This window comes from Fragaria vesca, linkage group LG3 (assembly GCF_000184155.1).
Source record: "Fragaria vesca subsp. vesca linkage group LG3, FraVesHawaii_1.0, whole genome shotgun sequence".
NCBI classification, from domain to species: domain Eukaryota; kingdom Viridiplantae; phylum Streptophyta; class Magnoliopsida; order Rosales; family Rosaceae; genus Fragaria; species Fragaria vesca.
This window is the reverse complement of record NC_020493.1, coordinates 20,979,517-21,006,356: the sequence shown is the minus strand read 5'-3', so window position 1 is coordinate 21,006,356 and position 26,840 is coordinate 20,979,517. Positions and strand designations below refer to the sequence as shown.

Genomic DNA, 26,840 nt, shown 5'->3' with positions numbered 1-26,840 from the left:
GAGAGAGAGAGAGAATTGATGAGTTACCAGGCAGTAAGGGGAATTGGGGAACTTGGAGAGGAGAGCGGTGACGAGCTTGAGAGCGTTCTTGAACTGGCGAGAATCGATGGCGTCCCAAATGGGGCGGACTCGCCGCTCCGGTATGCCGCCGGCCAACCCGAACTTGGACGCCATGGGAGGTTTCGGTTTAGGGTTGGTGAAGGTTGGAAGAGATAGAGAGAGAAGTGAGCTTGGGATACACTGAGGAAGAAGAAAGTAGACGAAAACCTAATTGGAGGCTCCGTTTGGATTATGGACCAAAACCCGAAGACAGGATGAAGGCTCATCAGCCCAAAAACAACAGAAACTAAGCCCAATCCATATTGTGTTTAGATAAAGTAATTTCAATTTCCATAGAAATTTTAAAATCATGAGAATTACAAATCTATAAATATAAAATAAGAATTTCATTGTTTGGATTTCATGATATCAGAGTTTTAAAATGACAAGAATTTGTTTTTAGACTAATCTCAATTGAGAATTGACAAATGACACATATTTTGTGAGGAATTCAAGTCAGGAATTTAAGCTTCCAAATTCCATGATTATTTTTCTGTGAAAAATACTAATTCCACGAGATAAAAATCCAAACGGGAGAAACAGTTCTAAGAAATTGGGAATTCGTTATTTTTTATTAAAGTGTTCTAAATAGAGGCCCCCAGCCTTTTTAGGCAGCGCTTAGGCACTTCAAGTAATCTCTCGATTCTAGTAGTATCTAACGAGTTTTCAAACCTTGGTTATATGCAGTGTTCTAAAACAAGGTAACTCAACCAATTTAAACGACGCGTAAGTTTCCAAGCTCGTCTTTTGTCCTAGTAACACTTATCGAGTTTTCGAACCTTGCTTAAAATAGATTTCTCTGTCAGTACATTAGTATATCAGTACATCAAGTAGATTAATTAGTTTAAAATGTTGAGTAAATTTATGGATTGATAGAATTTGAGAGATTGTTTTACCCTTGTATTGACATGGGTAACTATTTAACAAATTTCTTTTTGATACGATAAACACAATATTTTAAAAGGTTGTTTTTAGGTTCATAGGCTAATATGCATCCTTAATATGTCAAAACGATTATTCTTTCATGACCATCGTAAATAGACGTAAAGTTTAGACTATATTGTTTGAAACTTTAAATTAAGCTCGTATCAACTCGATCACATGTTTTCACCACGCGACGTACAAACTTAATTTTACTCGATTGAACATGTCGATCTCGCTGGTGTCTGAAAATTAATCAAACAAACAATATGATCCCGAAGAGCATATCTTCTCTATCAGCAGCAGGTGAATCACTACGCAGTAACATGGATCTTTACGTGCCCAATACTTCTAACCAGATTCAAACCCTGAACAAAGTCTGTCAAAGCTACCGATCCTATAGATTCCAAGCCAAGTAAACCAAAACAAGCCAAAGCTAATCCAATCCCACAGGCCCCCAAGATCCAACTAACTAAAACCCATCGCGTTTTTCTCGTCTTTACTAAATCCATGTGACTCAACTCTTCCTCCTTTAATCTTCTTCGTCTTCTCCAGCTAGGCCTGTCACACCAGTCAGTCTTCTCCTTCTTCTTCCTCACACTTCAACTCCACGAATGCTTCAATCTCCGATTACTATAATCAATTGCTGGTTTTCTTGATACTAATTTCGATTTCTTGAGCTGGTGAAATAAACACCATCACCATGATGGGCTCCGAGAACCACCAGGACCATCAGTACGGTGGCTCGAAAGACGAGATGGAGAGTCTCGTCCTCGACGACACGCCGTTGAACAACGGCGGTGCCACTAAATCGTCGTCGTATGCCAATTACCGCAGCGCCATGTCGTCGCTCTCCGACACGCACCACCCGCTCGCGTCCCCAATCGACGCCGCTACTGCGGCGGATTCCGATCCCCTTCTGACGGCTCCACTGCCGTTCCGAGATCTCCGAAACCCTAACGGCGCCGACTCGTACGTCGACCAGCCGTCCTACGCCGACGTGGTGTTCAGTCCGTTGGACGGCGAGACGATCGGCGAAATCAACGGCGTCGAGAGCCCGAGCAAGAGCTCCGACCATTCCAGCTCGTACTCGCTTTCGCGATCTCCGTCGTCGAGCTCGGACTATATCAAAATCACGGTGTCGAATCCTCAGAAGGAGCAGGAGTCCACGAATTCTGTTATTCCCGGAGGAAACACTTACGTCACGTATCTGATCACGACGAGGACGAACATTCCCGAGTTCGGCGGATCGGAATTCGGCGTCCGGCGGCGGTTTCGGGACGTGGTGACGTTATCGGACCGGCTGGCGGAGGCGTACAGAGGGTTCTTCATTCCGCCGCGGCCGGATAAGAACGTTGTGGAGAGCCAGGTGATGCAGAAGCAAGAGTTTGTTGAGCAGAGAAGAGTGGCATTGGAGAAGTACTTGAGGCGGTTAGCGGCTCACCCTGTGATTAAGAAGAGTGATGAGTTGAAGGTGTTTCTGCAAGTTCAGGGGAGGTTTCCGCTGCCGATGACTACTGATGTTGCTTCTAGAATGCTGGATGGGGCGGCTAAGCTGCCGAAGCAGTTGTTTGGTGAGAGTGCCCCGGTGGCTCCACACGAGGTGGTTCAGCCGGCGAAAGGTGGGAGGGACTTGCTGAGGCTGTTTAAGGAGCTGAAGCAGTCAGTGGCTAATGACTGGGGAGGTTCGAAGCCGCTGGTGGGGGAGGAGGATAAGGAGTTTATGGAAAAGAAAGACCACATGCAGGAGCTCGAGCAACAACTCAGCAATGCATCACAGCAGGTAATGAATACTGAATCGAAAAGTATCTAATTGCTTGTTGTATCTGTCAGTTTAGACTTTAAAGTGATTAGTAAATTGGATTTTCATGTTGTGGTTTATAGGCTGAATCACTTGTAAAAGCTCAACAAGACATGGGAGAGACTATGGGAGAGTTAGGACTAGCATTTATAAAACTGACCAAATTTGAGAATGAGGAGGCCTTGTTCAACTCTCAAAGAATACGAGCTGCTGACATGAAGAATGTAGCAACTGCTGCTGTAAAAGCCAGCCGATACTATCGAGAATTGAACTCTCAGACTGTCAAACATTTGGTAAGTTGTGCCCTTCATTTTTCATTACGTTTCCAACTGTGAACGTTAATTTGGTTATATTCTTTATGTATGGATTGCTTATCAATGGGTATAGGAAGCTGAGTATTAGATTGAAATCAGTCACCTTAGTAATGATTATTTATAAAATATTTCCAGGATACATTCCATGAGTATCTTGGGCTAATGTTATCCGTCAATGGTGCATTCTCGGATCGATCTAGTGCTTTATTGACAGTTCAGACTCTTCTATCAGAATTGGATTCATTGCAGTCAAGGGCTGAAAGACTTGAAGTTGCATCAAACAAAATATTTGGTGGTGACAAATCAAGGACTCGCAAACTAGAGGAGTTAAATGAAACCATAAGAGCTACCGAGGATGCGAAGAATGTAGCAATCAGAGAATATGAAAGAATTAAGGTACGAATTCCTTTAAATTTTCTGATTAAGTGCACATTCCTGTGTCTTAAATCTTAGTTGGTTAGAAAACCTTACAATATTTATCTAAGCTTCTATCTAAATGTTTTTGAATCCCAACTAGTTGAGTGTTTTGTGTCACCCTTGTTTTAGTTCCGTCACATCTGAGTCATAGTTGTCCAGTTCTTGCAGTGCCTTCATGGTTCCTAATCAGAGGATCTGCTGTTACGTATAGCTTTCACAGTTATATTCATATACCTGCATTCTCGACCAATTAGTGTGATAAACCTCTTTCATCCAAAGGAATTACCCCAATCATGATTAGAATTATTATTAACTTCTACCATTGAAGTAAACAAAAATAGTGCTCTTCATCTTAATTTCTCATTGCAAAGAAATCTGAATAGAGTGACACAAGTCTTTTTGGATGTGTGATACATTAATTTCAGCTTTAAGTCATGAATGCATCTTTTTGATCACCTTTGTGGCTTTGTGATAATTATGTATTTGACATGTACTTTATACATTGTGAATAATGTTACAATTACAATTTATTTGCAATCTACCCTGTTGCTGGGTTTGAACGGTCTCCGAATATATTTTCACCACAACTTAGAGTTGATTGATTTTGTGATGAAATGTAGGAAAACAACAGAAGTGAACTTGAAAGGCTTGACAGCGAGAGGCATGCCGACTTCTTGAACATGTTGAAGGGGTTTGTGCATAATCAGGTACTTAATGATTGTGCTCCTGATGACTTGGAATGGTTCTGATTACCCAAAACATCTATGTTCCATTCTTTCCATAGTCTGCATATGTACTAATTAATAATGCTTCCATGAGTTTGTCTAGGATTATGGCTTAGAAAATGAACCTACCCTGCTAGATAGAAATTTAGCCAGAATTTTGAAAATTTTCTTTCGCTTGTCTATTTGCCTTTCATAGTGACTATTGAGAATTAATTGTAGTTGCCATTGTGGAAATCTGAACCAATGTTTTGATTAATCACATCAGTAATATAACTTGTAGGTTACTTGGCCAAGAGTTGATTTGTTGTTGGGACTGACTGGTACATGTGAATTCTTTGGGACATTTTTTGTCTGTTCTGTACTGACAATTAATTACCTCAGCCCTCCCCTATAGGTGCTCCCCCCAACCCCACCCCCCACCCAAAAAAAAAGGGAATCAAACTCTATAGGTGTTTCATAAAATTTGGACAGTCTAATACTGACCTTCCTGTCACTTCATAAAAAGTTTGAGATCTTTGCTGATGTTGCTTGCTCTTTCTATTTTCGCGCGAGTCAAGTAGTGAGCTACTAAGCAAATAAATTAAATTGAAATTTATTTAACCTTAATCTTTGTAACAATATGGTAGTGACTAATGAGACTAACTTGACAGTAATTTTGTTCTTCCCCTGTTCACTATTTGCTGCTTTAATTTTTTTTTCTTCCATTTATCATATCTGGGGGAGATGAAGGGGTTGTGGGATGTGTAAGCAAAGATAAAGTATGTTTTTGTGCTTCTACATGTTTAAGTGACCTAAGTGTTGCGGTGCTTTAATTGATTATATATTGATACTTATCATTATCCTCATTGTTCATTTTCCATCCATCCTAAAGCGTAACACATCATCTTGTTGTCTGATCAATAGGTGGGATATGCCGAGAAAATAGCAAACGTGTGGTCCAAGGTCGCCGAGGAGACTAGTTCGTACGCAAGAGAGAGCTCTTGAACCCCTCTGGCTGTAAATCAAGTTTTCGCCTTTTCTTTCTTTCCTTTAGATTTAATTGATACCACTTGAAAGGAAAATTCCATTACATTCATAAGAAATAACCAAAAAAAAAAAAGGGAGCCGTTGATGGTTCATAAGTTTATGTTTCCCAAGGTTGTATCTTTTACATAGTTAATTACACGCTTTTAGAGTTCATACTGTAAATTGGTGCTTCTTATTTGATATTTGGTACTTCTAATCTGCCTGATTGTGGAAAATGGGCTGGTATGGGAATGAATTTGTGGTGGGATATCTTTGTTCATAGAATGAGTGTGCTTCAATTGTTTGGTAACTTTCTTCTCATGCTTTAAGATGGCCAGTTGGGCTTTGCATCCCTTTGGAGTCTCTTCATTATGTAACTACTTAGAAGTGGGAACATTCAAACTGATTGTTTTGTTTTTTGTTTTGTTTTTTTTTTTTTGTGTGTGAAGAACATTCAAACTGATTGCTCTGTTTCATTTGCATGATTAAGGACAGAAACTACAAAATCATGTTGATGTCTCTTTTGATGGAAAATTCATTGACTTGATTATTCATCATGCAAGTTTAATATTGAGCTTCTCCAAGTGAAGGAAAGTACTTGTTTTGAAGTTTTGAAATGATCACTCAGCCTCATGCCCCATTGCCCCTCGTTAACACAAGAGCCTGTAATCAGAGCAGTAAACTTCAAACCATTCACCATTCACCTTCATACCAACACGACCTTGTCGGTACTACCTAGTCGGTTTTCTGTTCATTTTCGGATACAAACGAGGTCAAAAATGGGAGCAGGGGGTTTGGGCAAAAGTATAAACACTATATGAACTTCTCCTATTTGAGTTAGGGGCCCTTAAGAACTTCCATTACAACATAACAGAAACAACTAGATTGAGTCATGAACAAACTAATGGCTATGGTTTGACAAAAACAAATGTACCAATCAATGAATTTCCAATAATATTCTCAGCATTACAAAATCCTCCAATAATAACTCAACAAAATATGAAAAATAAAAAAATTGGATCTAGATCCTCTCTTTTCCTTTTAATCAACTAGTAGTCCTCACCCACCGGAGTATGATATACTCTGTACACCTTCCCAGATTCCGAATATCACAGCCCTAGGCTAGACACGTGACATCATGCTGGCGCCAGCAGAAGAAGCAGCCCCACTGAACATGGAAGCGAATCCAGAGCCCAACGGCTGCGATTCGTCCAAGAACAGATCCTCCGGATCCCTAAACGCGCCGTGAGCAGAGACGATCCCAACCCCAACCATCACCGCCGTTATGAGCAGCGACAACACGCTCGTCACCAAGATCGCGACCAGCGTCACCAGGCCCAGCCCAAACAGCACCTGCGTGTCGGAGTAGGCCCGGCCCAAGATCACGAGCGGCTGATCCGACTGGCGGTGCGAGTAGAGGAAGATCCACGCGGCGGCGAGGCCGACTAGGGTGAGGAGAGTGAAGGGGTGGGAGAGGAGCGAGTAGGCGAGCACGGCGGCGAGTACGATCAGGTAGTTGACGCGGAAGTAGGCGGCGTTCTTCCTCACGCGCGAGGCCGCGTCGGAGAAGGAGACCGGCCGGGAGAAGGCGGTGCGGTCGACGAGCTCGGCCCAGGGACGGCGGTTGGCGAGCGCGTGGCGGGAGAGGCCGGAGAGGCGCGTGAGGATGGATCGGAACGACGGGAGAGGAAATGAGGGCTCCTGGGTGGATTGCTGCGAGGACATTGGGATCGAGGAGGACGAGGACATGGGTGGAATTAGGGGAGAAGATCGGGGATTCGATTGGGAGAAATATTTGGGGCTGAAAATTGGGAGACTTGACGGAGAAAAAGAATCTTGGAAATTATGGGTTGGAGTCGAGGAGAAGATGAGTGAGGAGGTTTTATATGGAGAGGGGGTTGAGGATCAGGAACCGTTGATTGTGGAATCGACGGTGATTATTAAAAGTGATGAGGTTTTAAGCATGTGATGTGCTTTGCTTGTGGAATGGGAATGAGATGCCGAAGGAAACGGCGGCGTATTGGTGGGATAAAGCAGAGTCTAAATTGGAGGGTTTATTATTTTATTAGGGTATGATTCGATCGTGTGGACGCATTAGATCTCGGCCACGGGCACAGATAGTGTTAGTGCCTCACACACGTTCTGGGTTTCTTCGACTTGGATTTGATTACTTAGAAATTAGAATGCCATCGTTTCACGAGGGTGGTTTTGGCGGGTCGATATCCAATTTTCGCGGGTCATTTTGAGCATTTACACAACCCAAATAAAGTACCACACATTACTAAAAAAAAAAAACAAAAGGTCCAACCCAACCCAAGGATCGTATGACCCGAAATAAAAGAAAAATAAAAAAAAGGTTATTTGCCCTATGTTTGAGGCGTCGGTCGGTAAGTTCATTCATATATAAAGTACATACTATTATTGACCAAAATAAATAAATAAAATACATACTATTGAGATGTCACGTAATAAATAGTTGTAAATCTAGAAGGATCCTACTCATCTTACTGCGCAATTGTATGTTTGGTCGCTGACTTCATTCTCATTGGTTGGGTGGTGTTCGAAGTGGAGGTCGATGGAGGTTGTGGTCATCGGTTTCATTTTAGTCAGTGGTTCCAGGCGTTTCCCTCCTTGCTCTTATAGATCGAGATGGTGGTGCAGGCAATGACATGTTTAGGCAAGTCGGCAGGGTTCACGGATGTTGGTGGGTGCTTGGCCTCATTCGGCCCTCCATGATGTTGGTTGCGGGATGGGGATTGGCTTGGGTTGGGCCTAATCTAATGAGCTTTTTAATCTAGTTTTCTAGGTTTTTAATCTATCACTAAAGAACCTTAGACAACCTCTTGTGCACATTTGGTACCCATGACGATCTAAGTCACTCTATTTTTAATACTTGGCGTGCTTGAGTAGACTTACTCAATACTACTTTGGACCATGTTTGGTGAGCAGTATTACGTAGGACTGTTTCACAATCACCAAAATTGCATCCATATTAAAACACTCATAAAAAGCTTGCAGCACCCAGACTTATGAGACCCAAACTATATCCAGATCAAAACATCTTTGCAATACCCATAACCTATTTGACCAAAAAGCTAGAACCAGTCGGCGACGGAGACTAAAGGTTTCGAAGAAGAACGATCTTGGTCGCCGGAAAAGGCAACACAAATTCGAACTCATAAGAGAGAAAGAAGAGGGAAAAAAAAGAGGGCAAAAAAGCTTTAAGCAAAGAAGAGCAAGATGAAAGCAGATGGAACTGAGAATAAGAAGAATGGTGGGTTTCAAGTGGGCAAGAAGATTGAAGACAAAAATGACCGTGTTTGCAAAGGCTAAAGCTACCCAAGCGATGGAGGTGGACAAGTGAGGAGGAGGAAGATTTCTACAAATGCAGAAAACCAAATTTCTTCAAACCCATATTTTATGTCAATTAATCTTCAAACTCAAATTTTTTGAAATGGAGAAACCCACATTTCTCATCCACGTTGTCCGCCTCATTACCCAAAATGCAAAAAACCAAGAGCCTTGAGAGAGAAAGGTGAAAGGATGAGGAGGAGGAAGATCAGAAGAGTTGAGCTTAATTTTTATCTTGAGAGAGAAAATGAGAGACGAAGAGAAGAAGGAGAGCGATGGTGTTATATTGGGACCTCAAGAGTGAATACTCACAATAACAACACCTAATGAGGTTGAGAGCCAAATACAGGTGTTAGGTGATACCATTTATTTTTGTATCCCCTCATAACGAACATAGCTCAACCCATTTAATACCTCTTATTTAGTGTAATACCATTTAGTCTCTAGTACCAAACATGCACCTTATGTGTAAGGTGGTCCTATATTATGTTTGAATAAGCTCGATTTTCCAAACACTAGCCTGTTTACCCGTGCAAATGCACGGGAACACGATCACCTAAAAATAAACATAACTGGTTAATTTGATTTACCCTAACTGTATAATACAGTTTTATTTTGTTTATCTCTTTATCTAATTTGTTTTGTTTTTTATTTTGTTTTTTACTATAACAACCTTTGTTTTTATTTACGTCTGTTGTTTCATTAAAGGTAGTTTAGGCAAAATATAATTTGGTGAATTTTCTAAAATGTAGTTTAAGCAAAATATAATTTAGTGAATTTTCTAAACGCTTGGCTTTATAATAATAATAATAATAGAAGATAGATAGATAACTAGATGTGTTGTGTGCATGTTTTTTTGGTCTTCCATGGTCTGAATTGTGATCGAGGACGCAGCATATCCCATAGCCCACAACATACCCCAAATGTGACCTCTACTAGGAAAAAAAAACATAAAATGAAAGACTAGACAGCCAAACCTAGTAGACCGAACACCTTCTCAATCAGCAGTGCCAGTATCGCACGCCATTTCAATTGGTTTCATCCTTAAACGCGTGACCTGTCCACTGTACCTCCCGCTCATACAACCCTAACCACGTGACTTTTTCAAATCCCGTTTGGCTTTTAGTCCGATCCACAATCAAGTAGTACTCCTCCACTTGTATTATTACACACCCCCAGTTCTTTCCGGCTTTACTTCCTTTGTCCCATTCCAAATCAAGTCCAAGGTCCAACCCTCCTAACCCAGTTCCCCCTCTACTCTTTCTTATCCGGTCCAATTAACCAAAATTAATTATACACCAAAAAATAAAAAAAGAGAAAAGTCAAAAGTCTGGAAGCGGGGCCCCACTGCTTCTCTCATGGGTCATGTCTATTCCCCCTCTTTAATTTCCCACCACAAACCGCGTTTCCATTTACCTTCCACGAACCGCTGCCTTTAATATTTAAATATTCAATTTCTCGACCTTTTTATGAAAATTAAATAAATCAAAACGAAATTCGGAAACCAAAGCTTTCCTCGTTTTCGCTCTCAAATTTCACAAACCCTAGTAATCTTTCTTTCTTTCTTTTTTTCCCACTCAAACTGTGCAAGAGTTAGTTTTAATGGCGGAAAACGGCGAGGAGAAGCTGCTGGCGGTTGCGCGCCACATCGCCAAGACGCTCGGTCACAACGACAACATGGCCGACGATATTCTGCAGATTTTCTCCAATTTCGACGGGAGGTTTTCTCGCGAGAAAATGGCCGACGACGATCGGAGAAACTCCGCGGCTCTTGAGTTGACTCTCAAGTCGCTGGAGCGGCAGATCTCGCAGTACGTCGCCGCCGACCAGCCTATCTGGTCCGACTCCGCCGATTCCGCGGCCTTTCTGGACGCCGTCGACGACTTGATAACGACTATAAGGGACTGGACTCCGATGGCCGGGGACAAGTCCGTTGGCGCGTGTCTTGTACGTGCCGAGGATTTGATGCAGCAGACGATGTTCCGGTTGGAGGACGAGTTCAGGACCTTGGTGGAGCGCGGCGGCGAGTCGCTCGAGCTCAACCGCGCGTTCCGGAGCGAGTCGAATGGGAACTCGTCGTTTGACGATGAAGACGACGAAGACGAGGAGGGAGTGATCGGCGACGGCGAGGAGCACCAGATCCCGACGGCGCAGCCGATCACGGACTACGACATCGTCATCGACGCGCTGCCGTCCGGAACCATCAACGATCTTCACGAGATCGCGAAGCGGATGGTGGCCGCCGGCTTCGGGAAAGAGTGCTCGCACGTGTACAGCAGCTGCCGGCGGGAGTTTCTGGAGGAGAGTCTTTCGCGGCTAGGGTTACAGAAGCTGAGCATAGATGAGGTGCAGAAAATGCCGTGGCAAGATCTCGAGGACGAAATCGAACGGTGGATCAAAGCCGCTAACGTCTCGCTTCGGATTCTGTTCCCCAGCGAGCGAAGACTCGTTGACCGCGTCTTCTACGGCCTCTCCTCCGCCGCGGACCTCTCGTTCATGGAGGTCTGCCGAGGATCGACGATCCAGATACTCAATTTTACCGACGCCGTCGCGATCGGGAGCCGATCGCCGGAGAGACTGTTCAAGGTGTTGGATGTGTTTGAGACTATGCGAGACTTGATGCCGGAATTCGACGCCGTGTTCTCGAATCAGTACTGTTTGTTTCTCAGGAACGAAGCTGTTACGATCTGGAAAAGGTTAGGTGAAGCAATTAGAGGAATTTTCATGGAATTAGAGAATCTTATCAGCCGTGACCCGGCCAAGACTCCGGTTCCGGGCGGTGGGCTTCACCCGATTACCCGTTACGTGATGAATTATCTCCGAGCGGCGTGTCGTTCGCGGCAGACGCTGGAGCAAGTGTTTGAGGACAATGCTGGAGTTCCTCATCAGTCCAAGGTGGATGATAGGGCTTCTTCTTCGTCCATGTCGGTTCAGATGGCTTGGATTATGGAGCTGCTGGAAAGCAATTTGGAGGCCAAGTCGAAGATTTACAGGGACTCGGCTTTGTGCTCTGTGTTTATGATGAACAATGGGAGGTACATTGTTCAGAAAGTTAAAGACAGTGAGCTGGGATCGCTATTGGGAGACGATTGGATCCGGAAACACTCAGCCAAAGTTAGACAGTACCATGTGAACTACCAGAGAAGTGCGTGGAACAAGGTCGTGGGAGTGTTGAAGCTCGATAGTGGCTCACTGGCGCCCAATGCTGCAGTCAAGTCCATGAAAGAGAAACTCAAGTTGTTCAACATCTACTTCGACGAAATCTGTAAAAACCAAACCAATTGGGTCATTTTTGACGAGCTGCTCAGAGACGATTTGAGGATTTCCCTCATCAAAATCGTGTTGCCTGCATACCAAAGCTTTGTGGGAAGGTTTCAGAATGTTCCTGAAATTGGGAGGCATGACAAGTATATCAAGTATGACGCCGAGGACATTGAGGCTCGGATTAATGGCTTGTTTCAAGGGAGTCGTGGATCTGGTGGTGGCCGGAAGTGAAGAAGGTAAAGCTGCTTGCTAGTGATGAACCTTTGTATGTACTTAAAAGTTTTGTATGAATTCAATGGTCCAAAATGACTTTGGCCTTGTATTATTAGATATTTGTTTCAGTTTATTCTAGTTTGCCTCTCGATTATCTGTGAATGAAAGCCATAGACTGTTAGTTTGTAAATTATGTTGATACTATAGCATAGCATATAGCAGCAGGAACAGAATTATGCCTGACCAACCAAGTTACCCAAAACTGAAGGTCACTAGTTCCTACTCGATTGAAGACCCCAGAACATCTTTCCTTTTACTTTCGTAGCCACTTCATCCCCCGCTATTTGCTGTAATTGTAAGCATTACAGAACATAGCCTCTTCCTTCAACGTAGTCGGCTAAGTACTTGTAGGTTCAAAAGAATTGATCGCATCAGGGCGTTACCAGGTGACTGTAAGCGAATAGAACAAAACCAAGCTCTGAGTTTAAACAATTCGAAGCTCAGGTTCTTTCATCAATGTGACCTGGTCTATATGTTAAATAACTTTGGAAGAAAACCCAGTTCCCATTTTCCAGCAATCAGTTTCCTCATGTGACCTGGAAATTTGTTGTCCATATGGGTTGTGTTCTGTGTCCAACAATGTCAAGATCTGTTTAGTTTTTCTTGCCAGTTTCCACTTCTGAATTTGGTTCACTTCTCATTTTAAAACCACAAGCATCATCCTAATGACACATCTGGTAGCGCACATATGACTCGGGGAAATTGCATTTTGGCCTAGAAATGAGAAACAAATTTTAGAAGTAAAGTACTCGATGACAGGTTCTGTTTATGGCATTACAATGATTTGCATCACATTTACTTTATCATGTATTCGCTTCTAAATATAGAAATCCACAGTATTATGTCTATATGAACAGATGTAAACATAATCAGCAGTGCTTCGTCGACTTGGTTCCTTGTTACGCAAGGTTTGGAACTTGTTCATCACTGTCATCCTGTCCGGTCAGATTAAGTAACTAACGATCAAGATTTATTGTTGTAATCCAGAAGCTGGGGAACAACGTTTTTCTCCAGGTATTTTGAAATGTATTCATATGCTGCTTCACTTGGATGTATGCCATCCCAAAACAAGTACTCCAAGGCATTATCACATACTGCTGTTAATGCATTACAGAAGGGCCCTGCTTCCACTGACCCAGTACCACAGCAGCCTCTCTTTGTTTCCACAAAACCTACATATGGCAAAAAAAAAACAGTATAAATGCATCCTTTGATCTAGTTATGAAGCCGAAAAGAACTTGTAGCAGATTACTTCGACTCGAAAATTGGCAAAAATGTCCCAGTTTCTTTAGAACTTAATCACTCAAAAAGTGTAGGATAATTACTGGAGGAGGAATCCTAGTGGTAATATATCTAAATATCGACAAATGTAAATGACTCTTAGATGTCTGTCAATCGGAAAACTTCCTGCTTACCAAAGTTTTGTGGATTATCGATCATATCGGTTATAGGTTCATACACGTCTGCATACACAATTTTGCTCCTTGGCAGCAGTGATTGTATTGTGGGCAAGAGTCTTGCAAGCTTCTTATTGTATACAAGGGCGTCTAAATTTTCTTCCTCTATACATCTTCTATCGTGCGGCCTTTCAAATTTTGCAGTCATTTGTATAGGTAGGCAACCTACTGGAGGAAGCCCAGCTATGGTCATTCTTCTGCATCCAAGCTCATATAGTTCCTAGAAAAATACGTATACACAAAATAGTAATACAAAGATCATGTCATATACTCATAATAAGGTATCTATGGACAATAGCTCAATGCATATTATATTGTCAAATTGCCATTTGTTGAAATGGCAATATCTTGTTATATCAGTAGACTCGACTAATAATTTGTCTAACAACATAACATATCAGATATTTGACAAGGAAGAAAATGTCATTTGTGCAAACAATTCATACTCCAAATACATTACATGTTAGAAATCAGACAATACAATCCTACTATTGGTGTTGACAACTTAATAAAAAAACAGAAGAACAAAGAACAAAGTTGCATGTAACAGGGCCGAGAGCAGTCCAATTACCTCAATGAACTTATGCAGTTTATTCTGCAGAAAATCTTGGTAGCCGCTAATATTGAACTCCAACCTTCTTGTGGGGAGGTCATAGAAATTAAAACCAAAGTCATTAGTCCCAGCACAGATTACAATCACTGCACTACTAATCAACTTCTTTGCTTCCTTTTCCCCTACAATCCCTTGGACTCTCACTATGTATCTCTTGAAGTACTCAACCTGCTTTGAAAATGGTATGATCCCACCTACAGCACCTGTTATATCGTCGAACCCGGATCCACCCGAAGCAAAGCTGACACCGGTGACAAGGTCGTTATCCGATAGGCTCGGATCAAGAAAAGGAGGAACAGTTTCTTTGATGTTTAACATGGAAGCAAGGAAGTCAGGGACCAATTTTCCATTAGAAAACCTGCCTGTGGTAACATGACCTGGAAAATCTTGGCCATATGGATAATGGTTACCCTTAAACGATGTGTTGAGGTAATTGTTGTTGCCTGTGTCCACAGTTGAATCCCCAAAGACTAGAATGGCCGGGAACTTTGGTGCAGGCCTTACGGCTTTGCATTCGTTCGAAATGAATAATAAGGCGTAAAACCAAATGTGGACTAGTATAAGAAAGAGGGTTGTACCTATGGGTGCCATTGTTAATTTGTTCTAGTAAAACCTTTGGAATTTATAGTGTTCCAGAAAACCATGGAAATGGAGACGTGACATGGATGGCAAGTTAATACTTGCTTAGAGCATCAATGTAATTTATTTTTCTAAGCAAATCAAACAATTAGTTGAATTAAATTTCTAGAAATGGAATGATAGTCAGATTGGTCATGAAGATGAGATTAATGTAGGTAGGTGTTGTCTACTTAGTTATAGAAAATGCTTGTAACTTCAAAAGTTGTGTTTTTACATCATCTATATCTGGAAAGCTTCCAAAAAAGAAGAAGGTATCAAAATAGGTTTCGTAAAAATGGATAAATCATGTGTCTGAGAAATAAAGTTATCTTTCGATTCATTCTCACAGTTGAATATCTTGCTCAAGAATTGTTGTTGATCATATCACAAACCGGATCTTGCTCAGTTACTATTATAGTGTATATTTTTCTTTTCGATACACTAATAGAGTGTGTATCTTGATATCTATCTTGTTTTAAGTTTTCTTGTAAAGCATGCATGTAAACGCAAAATTACAAACGACATCACAAAATAAGCAAAATGCTCTATATATAGGTTTCCAGACACAACCAAAGATCTTCCCCACATTCACAACCTAGCATATATGAAAGAGAAAATTAGACAAAAACCCAAAAAATAAGCCATTTTTAAGATAAATCCATACCCATATTTCATTTTAATCTACACCCAATTCACATTATTGACCTGTCTTATAGATTGTCACATTTTTTCTTTACTTTTTTGCCCTTCTGATTTTCTTTTTGTTTTGTTGAGAAGATTTTACCATTTCGATTAAATGAGAAGACATTCCTCAAATGTAGCTCCTAACTTTCTTCAAATTTGAATAGCTACATCAATTGTAAACATAAATCTAAGCTTAATTTGATGATGCATATATAGATTTTGATCTGAATATTGAAACATGCAAGAAAGAACAAGGGCAACCAGCATGGTATTTCTTGCATGTATCTCCAAGTGATAGTCGAAGAAAGGTTTTGAAGAAATAGAAAATGGTCAATAAAATGCTTACACTAAGTGTTCCTCGTTATAAGGTACATATTGTGTTCTTAGATTATTTTGTCTTCTTCTTAGGTATATTTGCTTCTTTTAAACATATTTTTAGAATATGACATCAATAGATAACATAGCTATGAGGTATATAAACCAATATACCTTTTGACAAGGTAGTGAAAGAAAAACAAAACTTCTACAAATAATGTATTTTACCCAAGTCCTAGAGGTCAGAAATTCACTCAACTCCTAAACTCCTAAAGGTCAGGTAGTATATCCAACTCCTACAAGTTAGGTATTTTACCCAAGTCCTAGAAGTCAAATATTTCACTCAACTCCTAAAATTCAGGTATTATATCCAACTCCTACAACTCAGGTATTAGGGTTAGGGGGTATAGGGTTAGGGTATTAGGGTTTAGGGTTTTAGGGTTTAGATCAGATATATTATTTATAAGGGAAAATTGTCTAAACAGTGTCTCACCTTTTAAAAAAGCAAAGTTTTGATATCTCACCTTTAGAAAACTTCAAAACAGTATCTCACGTTCTTACCTTAACCGAAGTTTGGTATCTAGAACTATTAACTCCGTTAAAAAGACTAACTACAACCATTTTTATTCATAAAATGACCAATTTACCCTTCAGTTTTTATTTTTGTTATTCATTTTATAAAATAAAAAGAGAAATTTGTTATAACGGTACCTCATTTGTTCTTGCTTATAAACTTTCGTACTTTAAGTTTTGAAAACATCATAACGGTACCTCAAGTTTTCACCCCGACCCAATTTTAGTACTTTTAACTGTAACCTCCGATCGGGTAACTATCAGCTGGTCATTTTTCATGGGTATTTTTCGTCTCTTCATATTTCAATTAATTATTTTTTTCTTTAAATATATATTTCATCTCTGTAATAATAAAAAAATTGTTATTTGTTGGAAAGTAGAGAAAATATAGAGAGAAGGCACAGAGAGAATAGTTGAGAGGATGAAGAAGTCTACTCATTCATTCTCATAAGCCTCCTTATATAGAGGTAAAGTTTACATCAGAGTACATAACTAATGAGTAATTACGTAGACAACCACATAGATTATAATATTTATAACATTATTTTTTTTATAGAGGGAAAATTGTTATCTTCTTTTTTCCTCTATCTTTAGGAAATTAGGAGTTTCACGGCCTTCACAAAAGGAGCTGGAGCAAATAGAATTGAAAAGGTGATATTAATTTTCTAGACTAGAGCTGAAGAGAAAGATGTTTAAATGAATCCAAATACAATACACCCCCTAAGTGAGTTTGTACAACAAATTTACTATTGTATGTTTATAATGTTATGACAAACAACATACAAAATGAAAAAAAATAAAAACTCATGAATCTTTATTTTTGTTTATAGATTTCATCAATTGCAAACTCATGAAAGCAAATAACTCATGGATCTTTATTTTTGTTTCTAAAGTAAAAAATGAATGAAGACATGAATAGACGAAAATAGTCTTTAAAAATTGCCACCTAGCAACCCCCGTAATGGAACCAACGGCTAAAAGTACTAAAATTAGGTCGGGGTGAAAACTTAATGTATTATTCTAATGTTATCAAAACTTGAAGTACCAAAGTTTATAAGCAAGAAAAGATGAGGTATCGTTATGACGAATTTCTCTTTTTATTATGTAAAAAAATAACAAAAATAAAAACTCAAGGGTATATTGGTCATTTCATGAATAAAAATGGTTGCCGTCAATTTTTTTAACGGAGCTAACGGTTCTAGATACCAAACTTTGGTTGAGGTAAAAACGTGAGTCACTTTTTTGAAGTTTTCTGAATGTGAGATACCAAAGCTTTACTTCTTAAAAATGTGAGATACTGTTTGGACAAATTTCTCTATTTATAAGATATTCTACCTTATGTATAGATTGGAGAATGAATTTCTTTCACCTAGATTTTTTATAAAAATAAAGAAAAATGTATGATTCTTGCAAAGTGATTGAAAAGTGTTAGTGTTACAAGAAAAACTCATAATCAAAGTATTAAATACATAGCGTTAATTAAGCTTATTTATTATGTTTATATGTTATAGTTGAATGGTGGTAATTGCGTAAATTTTAGAAAAAAATAGGACATAAAATGTATCATAATTAATACATTTAATTTAGATATTTATCAAAAAAGAATATTATATGAGTTTTATTTAAAACCATTCTTCAAAATTGGGTGTATATCAAATTCTCTATATATGAAAAGGTTTATGAAGTACGTTGTACTTGGACATACCATTTCTTGAAATCTCTCTCTTGATTCAAAACTAATATTTTTAGTTTTCTTGCAAAACATGTAACGCAAATTCACAAATCATATCACAAAAAAACAAACTGCTATTTATATTAGGTATCTCGAAACAAAAAAAACTTTCACACATTCACAACCTAGCTTATACGAAAATGTTTATTTCCCTATATAGTAAAGTAGGTACATACCCTACTGTTTATAAGCATGACGAAATGACCGTTTTGCCCATCATATCACAGCTAATCATGATATTGCCACTCAGTTTTCAGTTTAATGACTTTTTGCCCTTCTTGTCACGCTTAATTACGTTTTGCCACTTAACTTTTAGTTAGTGTATGTATGTTCAGTTCATACATTTAATGAAATGACCTTTTCGCCCTTTGGTTTTTGTCTAATACCAGTTTTGCCATCCCTTTCTAACAAAAGTATAAAACGGTGCAGAATTTATTTTATTTTATTTTGGTTGAAAAAACGTGCTTGAAAGGGAACAGTGTCCGTGGAACCCAAATAACGGTTATGTCCCTGCTTTTTTGTTTAATTACAGCTCTTACCTGTGGGGCTAAAATGATGATTTCGTCTCTGTTTTTTTGTTTAATTACAACTCTGCTATTGAGAAACTTCATGAAATGACTGATTTACCCTTTAGTTGTTGCCTAATATCAATTTTGCCATCTTCTTACACGTTCGAACCCCGCAGTTCAACGCGGGTACAAATCCTAGTAAAACATGTTTCCTTTGCCAATAAAACTCAAACTATATACAGTGGCGTAGCCACGGTAGGACGAGGAGGTTCATATGACCCCTCTAGGTTTTTGACCAAACCAAAATTGGTGGGTATAATTAGAGGTTGTGCATGCATATATTATATTTTGATGTAATTTTGACCCTTGTAACTTAAGAGAAAAGAAAGTGTTTTAAAATGTTTGGCTCATTCACTATGAATATGTGGAGGGGACTCATTGATTCTGTTTTTATTACATCTTTGCATTGCCTGATTAATCGATGAATGTTTCTTTTGCATATTTTTGCTTCTAGTTTATACATGTTTTTCGCTCCTAGTTCTTTTCTATACCATTAACACTAATTCTTTCGAGTCTATCATCATGCTATGGAAATTATGCGGAGAAATATTTGAAACCGAAAGGCGAAAGGCAACATGATATATATATCTTGTGAAAGAATATGTGATAAAGAAACTGGCCATTAAGAAGAAAAAATATAATATATGAGGAATTGTCATGATGAGCAGATTTAGCTGTTTAGAGAAACTTGTTATTTTTCCATATTGTAATGATTTATGTTCTTAAACCATCCAAAGCATAAACAAATTCATGCAAGTTTTTATTTAATGATATTTTTGTTTAATATGATATTCGCTATTTATATATATTCCGACCCTTCTGGTTATTTTTCTGACTACGCCACTGACTATATATGAATTAGTCCAAAAAAATGACCAATTTTAAAGGTGTGATGATGGACATGAGGTGGTGTAATTAAACAAGGCCCAGGTGCTAGCTATAGAACGGTCCATTTTCATAGTGGCCCAGTTTAATTAGTGTTCGAAACTAGGAGATATTTTTTTTTTTTTTTTTTTTTCTGAACGAACATATCACATATGTACTATATAATATTCATGTACAGACTTAAAAGGGTCAATCGCCAATACACTTCTAAGGGTTTTCTTGCTTGTTTACTTGAGTAATCTCCTACGTAGCCTCATGTGAATGAGATTGGGTTACAGGCTTCTTACAGCCCCAAAAGGCCCCAACCGATGAACACAATACCAGAAGAGATATATAGGTACACCTACCTCATGTTCCAATTAAGAGTTTTCTGATCTTTAAAATCTTGTATATTATTGACATTTGAGAAGAACAAGATGAGGAAGAAGAAGATCTTTTCTGGGAAATGATGACAACAACCATATTGATACACAGGACAAGTTTGAACTTCTGGTACGTAATTTTATAGCCGGAAAATCTACTGTAAAATCCTATCTCTGCTGTCCGGAAACATGAAGCAAAGCTGTAGAAGATACTCTTCAACTGCTAGTTGTAATTACATGCTTCACTTTTTAAAACTAAATTTTCTGTGTGCCACACGAAGATTATAGAATTATTTACGTGCATGCAAACATATGATTAGTATATTTCACCTACTACTACTGATCAGAACTCTTATTTATTTTATGAACTTTGTGCAGCGAAAATTCGTGAAATCTTGATGTAGTGAACAACTCTTAATTTCTAGAGAGATTTGGACCAAAAGATATGATTTGGCTCAAATCTGAAGGTGCATGTATGCATGCCCTAATTAAAAGAAGCCAATTCTTCAATAATTTTCCCAATTCAAGAAGATTATAGTTAGAGCGTAACCCCAGAGAGAAGAGAAATGCAAAGAAAAAAGACACTTGGGTAGCAATCAAGGCAGTCCTTGGCTTGGCTCGATCTACTTGATTCATCGAACTCGTCTTTTATGCTTATGGACTTTATACCTTGTCTTAGCCATATCTAACATCGGAAAATATGATCGTGATTCTACTAGTACCCATGCATATATGCATGTCTACCACTTATATATGTTGGCCCCTCTCTTGATATTAATTTCTCCAATACAATCATCTTAATTCCCATTTGGAACTGTCTGATAATTATATCTCATCTTGTGTGAGATTGGACAATCTCGTTTGAGGCTGACGTTGATGAGACTTCTTCGAGTGCTGAGCTTGTGAGATTGAGAGCTGCAAGACATCTTTGCAATTATTTAGTTGGTAGAGTGTTATTTTCGAACTCCCTCCTCTTCTTCATAGAGATATAGAGAGAGGTATGCAAAACTTTTCTAAACCTTCATTCGATTCTATTATTTCTTTTGGACATGGTATAACCATCCACATGTAAACTACTCTAGTAATGCAGTACGTTCCTTCATAATAGAATCACAGCCTGCCATGGAGACGTACGTAATCGACGTCGTTACCAAAAAAAAAACAACTTGTTGACGAAAATTATCTTGCTTAAAAACCTACTAAAATTGTATTCTTGTCTTGAGTTCCTGAATTCTCGACGGCCGAATTATGTCTTGCTCTCAATGATTGACTCGATCGATCAACTATCAAAATTTGACACTGTTTTTGAACGTCGATATATACATCTTGGCGTTCAATTCGTCTTCAACCTAACTAAAGATCTACAAATCGATCAATATGGTATTGTACGTTCCGATCCATATGAAATTTCCTACCAATTAATTAAGTATCTCATCTATGAAACATGACAATATCTGCCCAACTTGCTAAGAACCGCCTACCACAAATTTGAAGATGGGTCATGCATGGGTCCATTACAAGTATGTGCCGTATATGACGGTGGCCTAGCAGAGGGATTGTGTTGCTGCGTGAGATCTTACCCAACACTTCATGATTTAGACACTTCCAAATTAAACTCGAGCCTTCTGTTTAATTTGCATTTTGCCAAAGTATCATGCATGTTGAAATCATTTACAAAACTTGGTTTCTCTTTCACCTAGCTAGTATTAGCAAAACTAGCTAGTAATACTAGATACTCGTTCACTGCCAGGTGCTTAAATGTATGCGTATAAGTCATGAAAATGATTATGATATATATTGACGTGAGTCTCATCATACATACCAATGTTGAATGAACACGTGTTATGACTGGAAATCACGTACCATCGATCATTGATAGGTTCGGGTATGAGTTTAACTCTTAAATTTATGTTAATCGGAATGTTAAATCTAAACAGAAGTTCAACATTTTTGTTGATCTTCTTTGTTTGTTCATCAATTTCATTGAGACTGATACTAATATGTTATTTAGTACATGCCAGAGTTGATAAAGACTTTGGTTATACTAAGTATCATTATAGAGAAAAGAATGATATTTTTGATTCACTTTCTGTACCAAAAACAAAAATAAAAAGATCATGTGTAGATCTTGGACATTGCAATATGTTGGTTTTGGAACTCATAAAATATATTAGCGCCTCTATAGCAACAATGAAAGCTTCATATTGTAGGCACTTTTAATTTTATTGGACAAAACTATCTCTGATACAATGAACTGAATGTGAAGTCCATTAATCCCTAAGATTTGATTTGTAAATCTAATCAAATGTAGTAGCTTTGTGCAACAATCCCACAACCCTGCCAGCTATCAAAGGTATACCTAGCGATAATAACCATTTACTTAATTAATTAAAAGTATACATGAAGCATAAAATTAATTATATACATAAGTTTTTTTGGCTACATGTCCTGGTTAGTAAAGTACTACGGTAGCTGTTAGGGTTTTTCTTCCTGCAGAGGCTTCAATCATACTCTAATACCAATGATGATCATTCATCAACCATGTATTAAGAAAATGATTAGAAACCCAAGAATTAAAAAAGAAGCTATGATTTATAAATCGGAGTTCCAGCCTTGGCTTTAGTGTAAAGACAGAGTTGCCTCACGTTGTTCAATTATGGATGGCTTCCTTCCGGACCTAGCTGATAATATGTACATGTTATAGTGTTCATGAATCAGATTCTTCAATCCCACATCGGGAATCTTATGCCAAAGCCTCTCGTGCACAGTCCCTTAATTAGCAACCTATAATTGTAATTTCAGTGTTAATACATATATGTTTATACATGGTCGGTGTCTGAAACCTCAGTGCCATGAAGCTTCGTCCTCTAATGATCCACACGAGAGCAGACAAATACTCTAATCAGCTGCCTTTGTCATATATACTGGCTATGTAAGACTATTTTTTTTTTTGGCTGTGTAAGACCGTAAGGTACCCAAAAATGGGTTGAAGTACCTTATGATTGACCAGAATATATGGTCTTGTACTTGTACCTGATCTATAGCTGCCAATAACATATGTTTAGCGTCTAGTAATTAGCACCAAACCGATATTATATATAGTTATATGCAACCGGTGAATCCGTTACGAATGATAAAAGATATTTCAAGAGGTTTGAGGTTAAATGCTTATGTTCATATATTGGTTTTCACTATTAATTAGATTCATCAAGTTGTGAAGCTTGTACTTAGATTGTACCTCGAGTTCTCATATTTTAGGTTCTTCTTCAAGCTAGACTTAATTGTGGAAGCCGTTTTTGTCTTAAGAGACTTGGTTCATCAAACGAATCGAATATGCTTATGTTTAATTACTAACTAGCTACTATCTTACTTAAAGAGCACTACACATGTCAGCTCGATTGGGAAACATAATGATACAGAGCCTATGAGACAATATTAAATTATATATTAGTAATCTTTGATATTTCATTATTGATATAGTTTTAAAAAGTTATTTTATAATTATTAGGATTTACATTTAATTAGCTTTCATTTTAGCTTAAGGCTACTTATTCTTTAAGTATTATAACCCATATAAATATGAGTATTATAATAGTTGTTGGGGGCTTATGTTTTATGAATAAGTATCAGTCTATTTGCGGCATGGATTTGCATGACAAATTTGTTATTCCTTATTTCTGGTGTTTGTTGAGTGACTGTTAGAGACATGTTCTCAATACATGATTCGCATCAGTTGGTATCAGAGCTCTGGCGAGAGCTTGGTGGATTCCATGTCTCAGGTCGGGCGAAGAGGCGGAGGTTTCAGAATGGATGGTCGTGACGTCAACAACGACATGGCTGAAATCAAAAGGATGCTTCAGCAACTTGTGGTAGATATCGAAGCTCGACGATGGGGTCATATGAGTTCCGATGGGGAGAGAGACGTTACCACCTATCATCAACGTATTGATCGCATCAAAATTTTCAACCAAGATGGTGACGGTTTTGACGGGGATATATGCATTGGCCCATTTCATCACTGTGCTCCGTTGTATGAGTCGAGTGAAAGGGGAGAACCTGTTAGTTTCGACTATGAAGGTTCAAATTCTATCTTTACTTTTTCAGTCAATAATAATTCAGGAAAAGAAAAAAAAGATGATGTTGTGGATTTTAGTAAGCCACCTATTTACGATAATTGTTTTTGTGAGGCTTATTTTGACAATTGTGGTATGGAAGAAGATGAAGATGCTAAGAAGGACGCAATCAAGGCATTGAAAAAGGATATTGACCATAATTTTGTAGATTTTCTTGGAGTTAATGCCTTCATTATGCAGATTCCCAAAGTCGTAGTTAATTTTGTCAATCAGATCAATGATGGTGAAAGAAATTTTGGGATTGCGAGATTGAAGTTAAAGAGAAAATTTATTGGATCAGGATCAAGCATTTATTCTAAATATCTATTTATTTGGAAAGGAAGAATTCAATTACAAGCGAATTTGTCAAAAAGAATATTTGAAGCAGTGGAAGATTTTGTTTGGATTTTCTACAATCAATGGTTCAAATTCGAGTACGAATTCTTTCCAACCAAGGGAGTCTGATGCAAGAGCATATGAGACAATATTTAATTATAGATTCGTAATCTTTGATATTTCATTATTGATATAGTTTTAGGAAATTATTTTATAATTATTAAGATTTACGTTTAATTAGTTTTCCTTTTAGCTTGGGGCTACTTATTCTCCAAGTATTGTAACCCATATAAATATGAGTATTGTAATAGTTGTTGGGGGCTTATGTTTAATTTATGAATAAAACCAGTCTATTTTGCGGCATAGATTTGTCATTTTCTACAAATTTGCTACTCTTTATTTCTGGTGTCTGTTGAGTGATTGTTATAGACCTGTTCTCGATACATGATCCGCATCACATAATGAATTGCTCATTAGATTAAAGCATAAAGTATTAACTGCATGCCAAGACGGAAGTGTACATCTTTAACAACTCACTCTTATGGAATGGACGTGGTGGAAAAATGTTTCAGGATTTCAATTACTGGCTCTATTATTGTTATTTAGGTTTCAGTTCAGAAACACCACGTACGCGTGAGCGCTGTTCTTCTGTATGCGTCTTGGAGAGTGCAAGAAGGCTAGTACTATATTATTGTTATTTCGGTTTCAGGTTAAGGGATTGTATATGTCAACTCTTGATATATATATATATGACTGATTTTTGCACAATTTCCCTAACTATAATGCGTCGTGTGGAAGCCAAAACTTAAGATGAAGAAATTAACTGCCAACAAATATATTTTAATTACCGGGGAAAGGGAAGCTAAATAATAAGAAGATGGTTAAAAAAATATATGAAAAAAAAGAAGCTAAATAATAAGAAGATGGTTCAGAAGAAGAAAAGAATAGTAAGATCAGAGTTACGAAAAGCATCAAGACTTTTTTAATTATGCATGTGAATTTGTAGCGTATTTAGCCAAAATCCAAGCAAATAAGTGTATTTTGTTATTCGCTTTTAGATCAAAAAACATGTAGTTTGTTTGCTTCAGTAATTACTGAAAGATACTCCAGGTGCAGTTGCAGTTGCAAGCTAGCTAGCTAGTTAGAAGAAAAAATTAAGCACAGATCGATGTAGAATTAATGTTCAATTTCTCGTAACCATGCCATGCACAGTTCTTCAACCATGGACATTGTCCATGCTAGAACAATGAGATGGTTTATTTTGGTATTTATTATTTAATATAGCTGAGAAATTAAAGAAAATTTGTTCATGTATTAATCAAAATGTAAAAGACACCTGCTCTTGAAGACAGATAGATTCTCTGGGTTTGTTCTAGCAGAGGGTCAGAGACAACATTTTCCTCACCCAGTAGAGCAGCTAACAATGTCACAGACCTGTAGAATCACATCCATTTCGATCTAAATCGAAGCACAAAATACCCTTTGCTTCGGTCTTGGCCAGACTGGACCAACAGTATGCCGCCTTGAGCTTGTGAAGTTGCTTCACCATGGTATTCTAATCACTTGTTCATAAAACAAAACTTGTACTCTAATTTCAATTCCGTACCTAATCACTTATTTTCGTTCAAATTAAGCCAGAATTGAGACTATTTAAATCTGTCCCTTCCCCATCTTGATGCATGCCTATATTCGCGATGGACTGGTCATTGGGGTCATGTTGTGATTAAATATCTAAACGTTAACTCAAATCTAGTTTATACTACGTAATAACATATACAAGTGTACCAGTCTAATTAGTATGGGGTGCGAGCAGGGATGAATTTGGTCTGGGTTGGCATGGTGTTCTTTTCAGAACCAATACTCGAATCGAGTGCTTAGTTTTCTGGATTCTGTGGTGACATTAATCTATGATCATGATCATACAATAGGGCAACATTGGCATGGAATCAGGAAAAAAGATATGATGTAGATGGGATTAGATTGATCAGGTGCAAATACATGCCAACTACCGCGCGCACATAAAGTGAATTGTGTCATAGATCGGGGAAGAATAAACAAGAAAATCAAAAGGATTTAGAGAAGAAGACAATAGAGTGATCTTGATTTAAATGGTTATACCATCCGTTGGAGATGCAAAGCGCACTGATCGACCCATGGAACTATGGAAGGGATTAGGTAAAAAGTTGGCATTTTATGTGACAAAAAATTTACTCTGTTTGCCCTGTTTGCCATCCTTCTCGGCCATACGTCATTTAACTACTATCTAATAGTACAAAAAATAATGTCTGATAATATATAAGAGTGTTAAGAATCTGAGACTAATTAGTAAACTTATCGACAGAGGCTAATGTACCTCATATTTCAAGAGACTAAATTAGTAAAATTATTGATAAATTTAGAGAATGTAGTAGATT

General features: G+C 38.3%; 4 protein-coding genes and 1 pseudogene across 4 annotated transcripts in view; 3 read left to right on the top strand and 2 right to left on the bottom strand.

Moving 5' to 3' along the window:
* The window catches only part of LOC101306314 (N-alpha-acetyltransferase 25, NatB auxiliary subunit-like), a 7,937-nt gene extending 7,763 nt beyond the window's left edge, over positions 1–174 (bottom strand). Inside the window, exon 1 of the mRNA XM_004294714.1 lies at positions 28–174. Coding sequence (XP_004294762.1) covers positions 28–174 — 147 coding nt within the window. The remainder of the gene's footprint in view (positions 1–27) is intronic.
* A 1,347-nt stretch (positions 175–1,521) lies between these two features.
* On the top strand, positions 1,522–5,651 carry LOC101306024 (sorting nexin 2B-like). The gene is made up of 5 exons (XM_004294713.1): positions 1,522–2,803; positions 2,905–3,114; positions 3,271–3,531; positions 4,173–4,259; positions 5,181–5,651. Exons 1-5 carry the CDS (start codon positions 1,724–1,726, stop codon positions 5,259–5,261), a joined length of 1,719 nt encoding a protein of 572 aa, XP_004294761.1. The 5' UTR covers positions 1,522–1,723; the 3' UTR covers positions 5,262–5,651.
* A 1,378-nt stretch (positions 5,652–7,029) lies between these two features.
* LOC101313104 lies at positions 7,030–8,646 on the top strand (annotated as a pseudogene).
* Positions 8,647–10,132: 1,486 nt separating this feature from the next.
* LOC101305735 (exocyst complex component 7-like) lies at positions 10,133–12,259 on the top strand. The gene has a single exon (XM_004294712.1). It carries the CDS (start codon positions 10,236–10,238, stop codon positions 12,126–12,128), a length of 1,893 nt encoding a protein of 630 aa, XP_004294760.1. The 5' UTR covers positions 10,133–10,235; the 3' UTR covers positions 12,129–12,259.
* Positions 12,260–12,883: 624 nt separating this feature from the next.
* Positions 12,884–14,831, bottom strand: LOC101312815 (GDSL esterase/lipase At2g30310-like). Its single transcript, XM_004295998.1, has 3 exons — positions 14,199–14,831; positions 13,586–13,847; positions 12,884–13,342 (listed from the first exon to the last, which is right to left on the bottom strand). Exons 1-3 carry the CDS (start codon positions 14,829–14,831, stop codon positions 13,134–13,136), a joined length of 1,104 nt encoding a protein of 367 aa, XP_004296046.1. The 3' UTR covers positions 12,884–13,133.
* Positions 14,832–26,840: the final 12,009 nt, after the last annotated feature.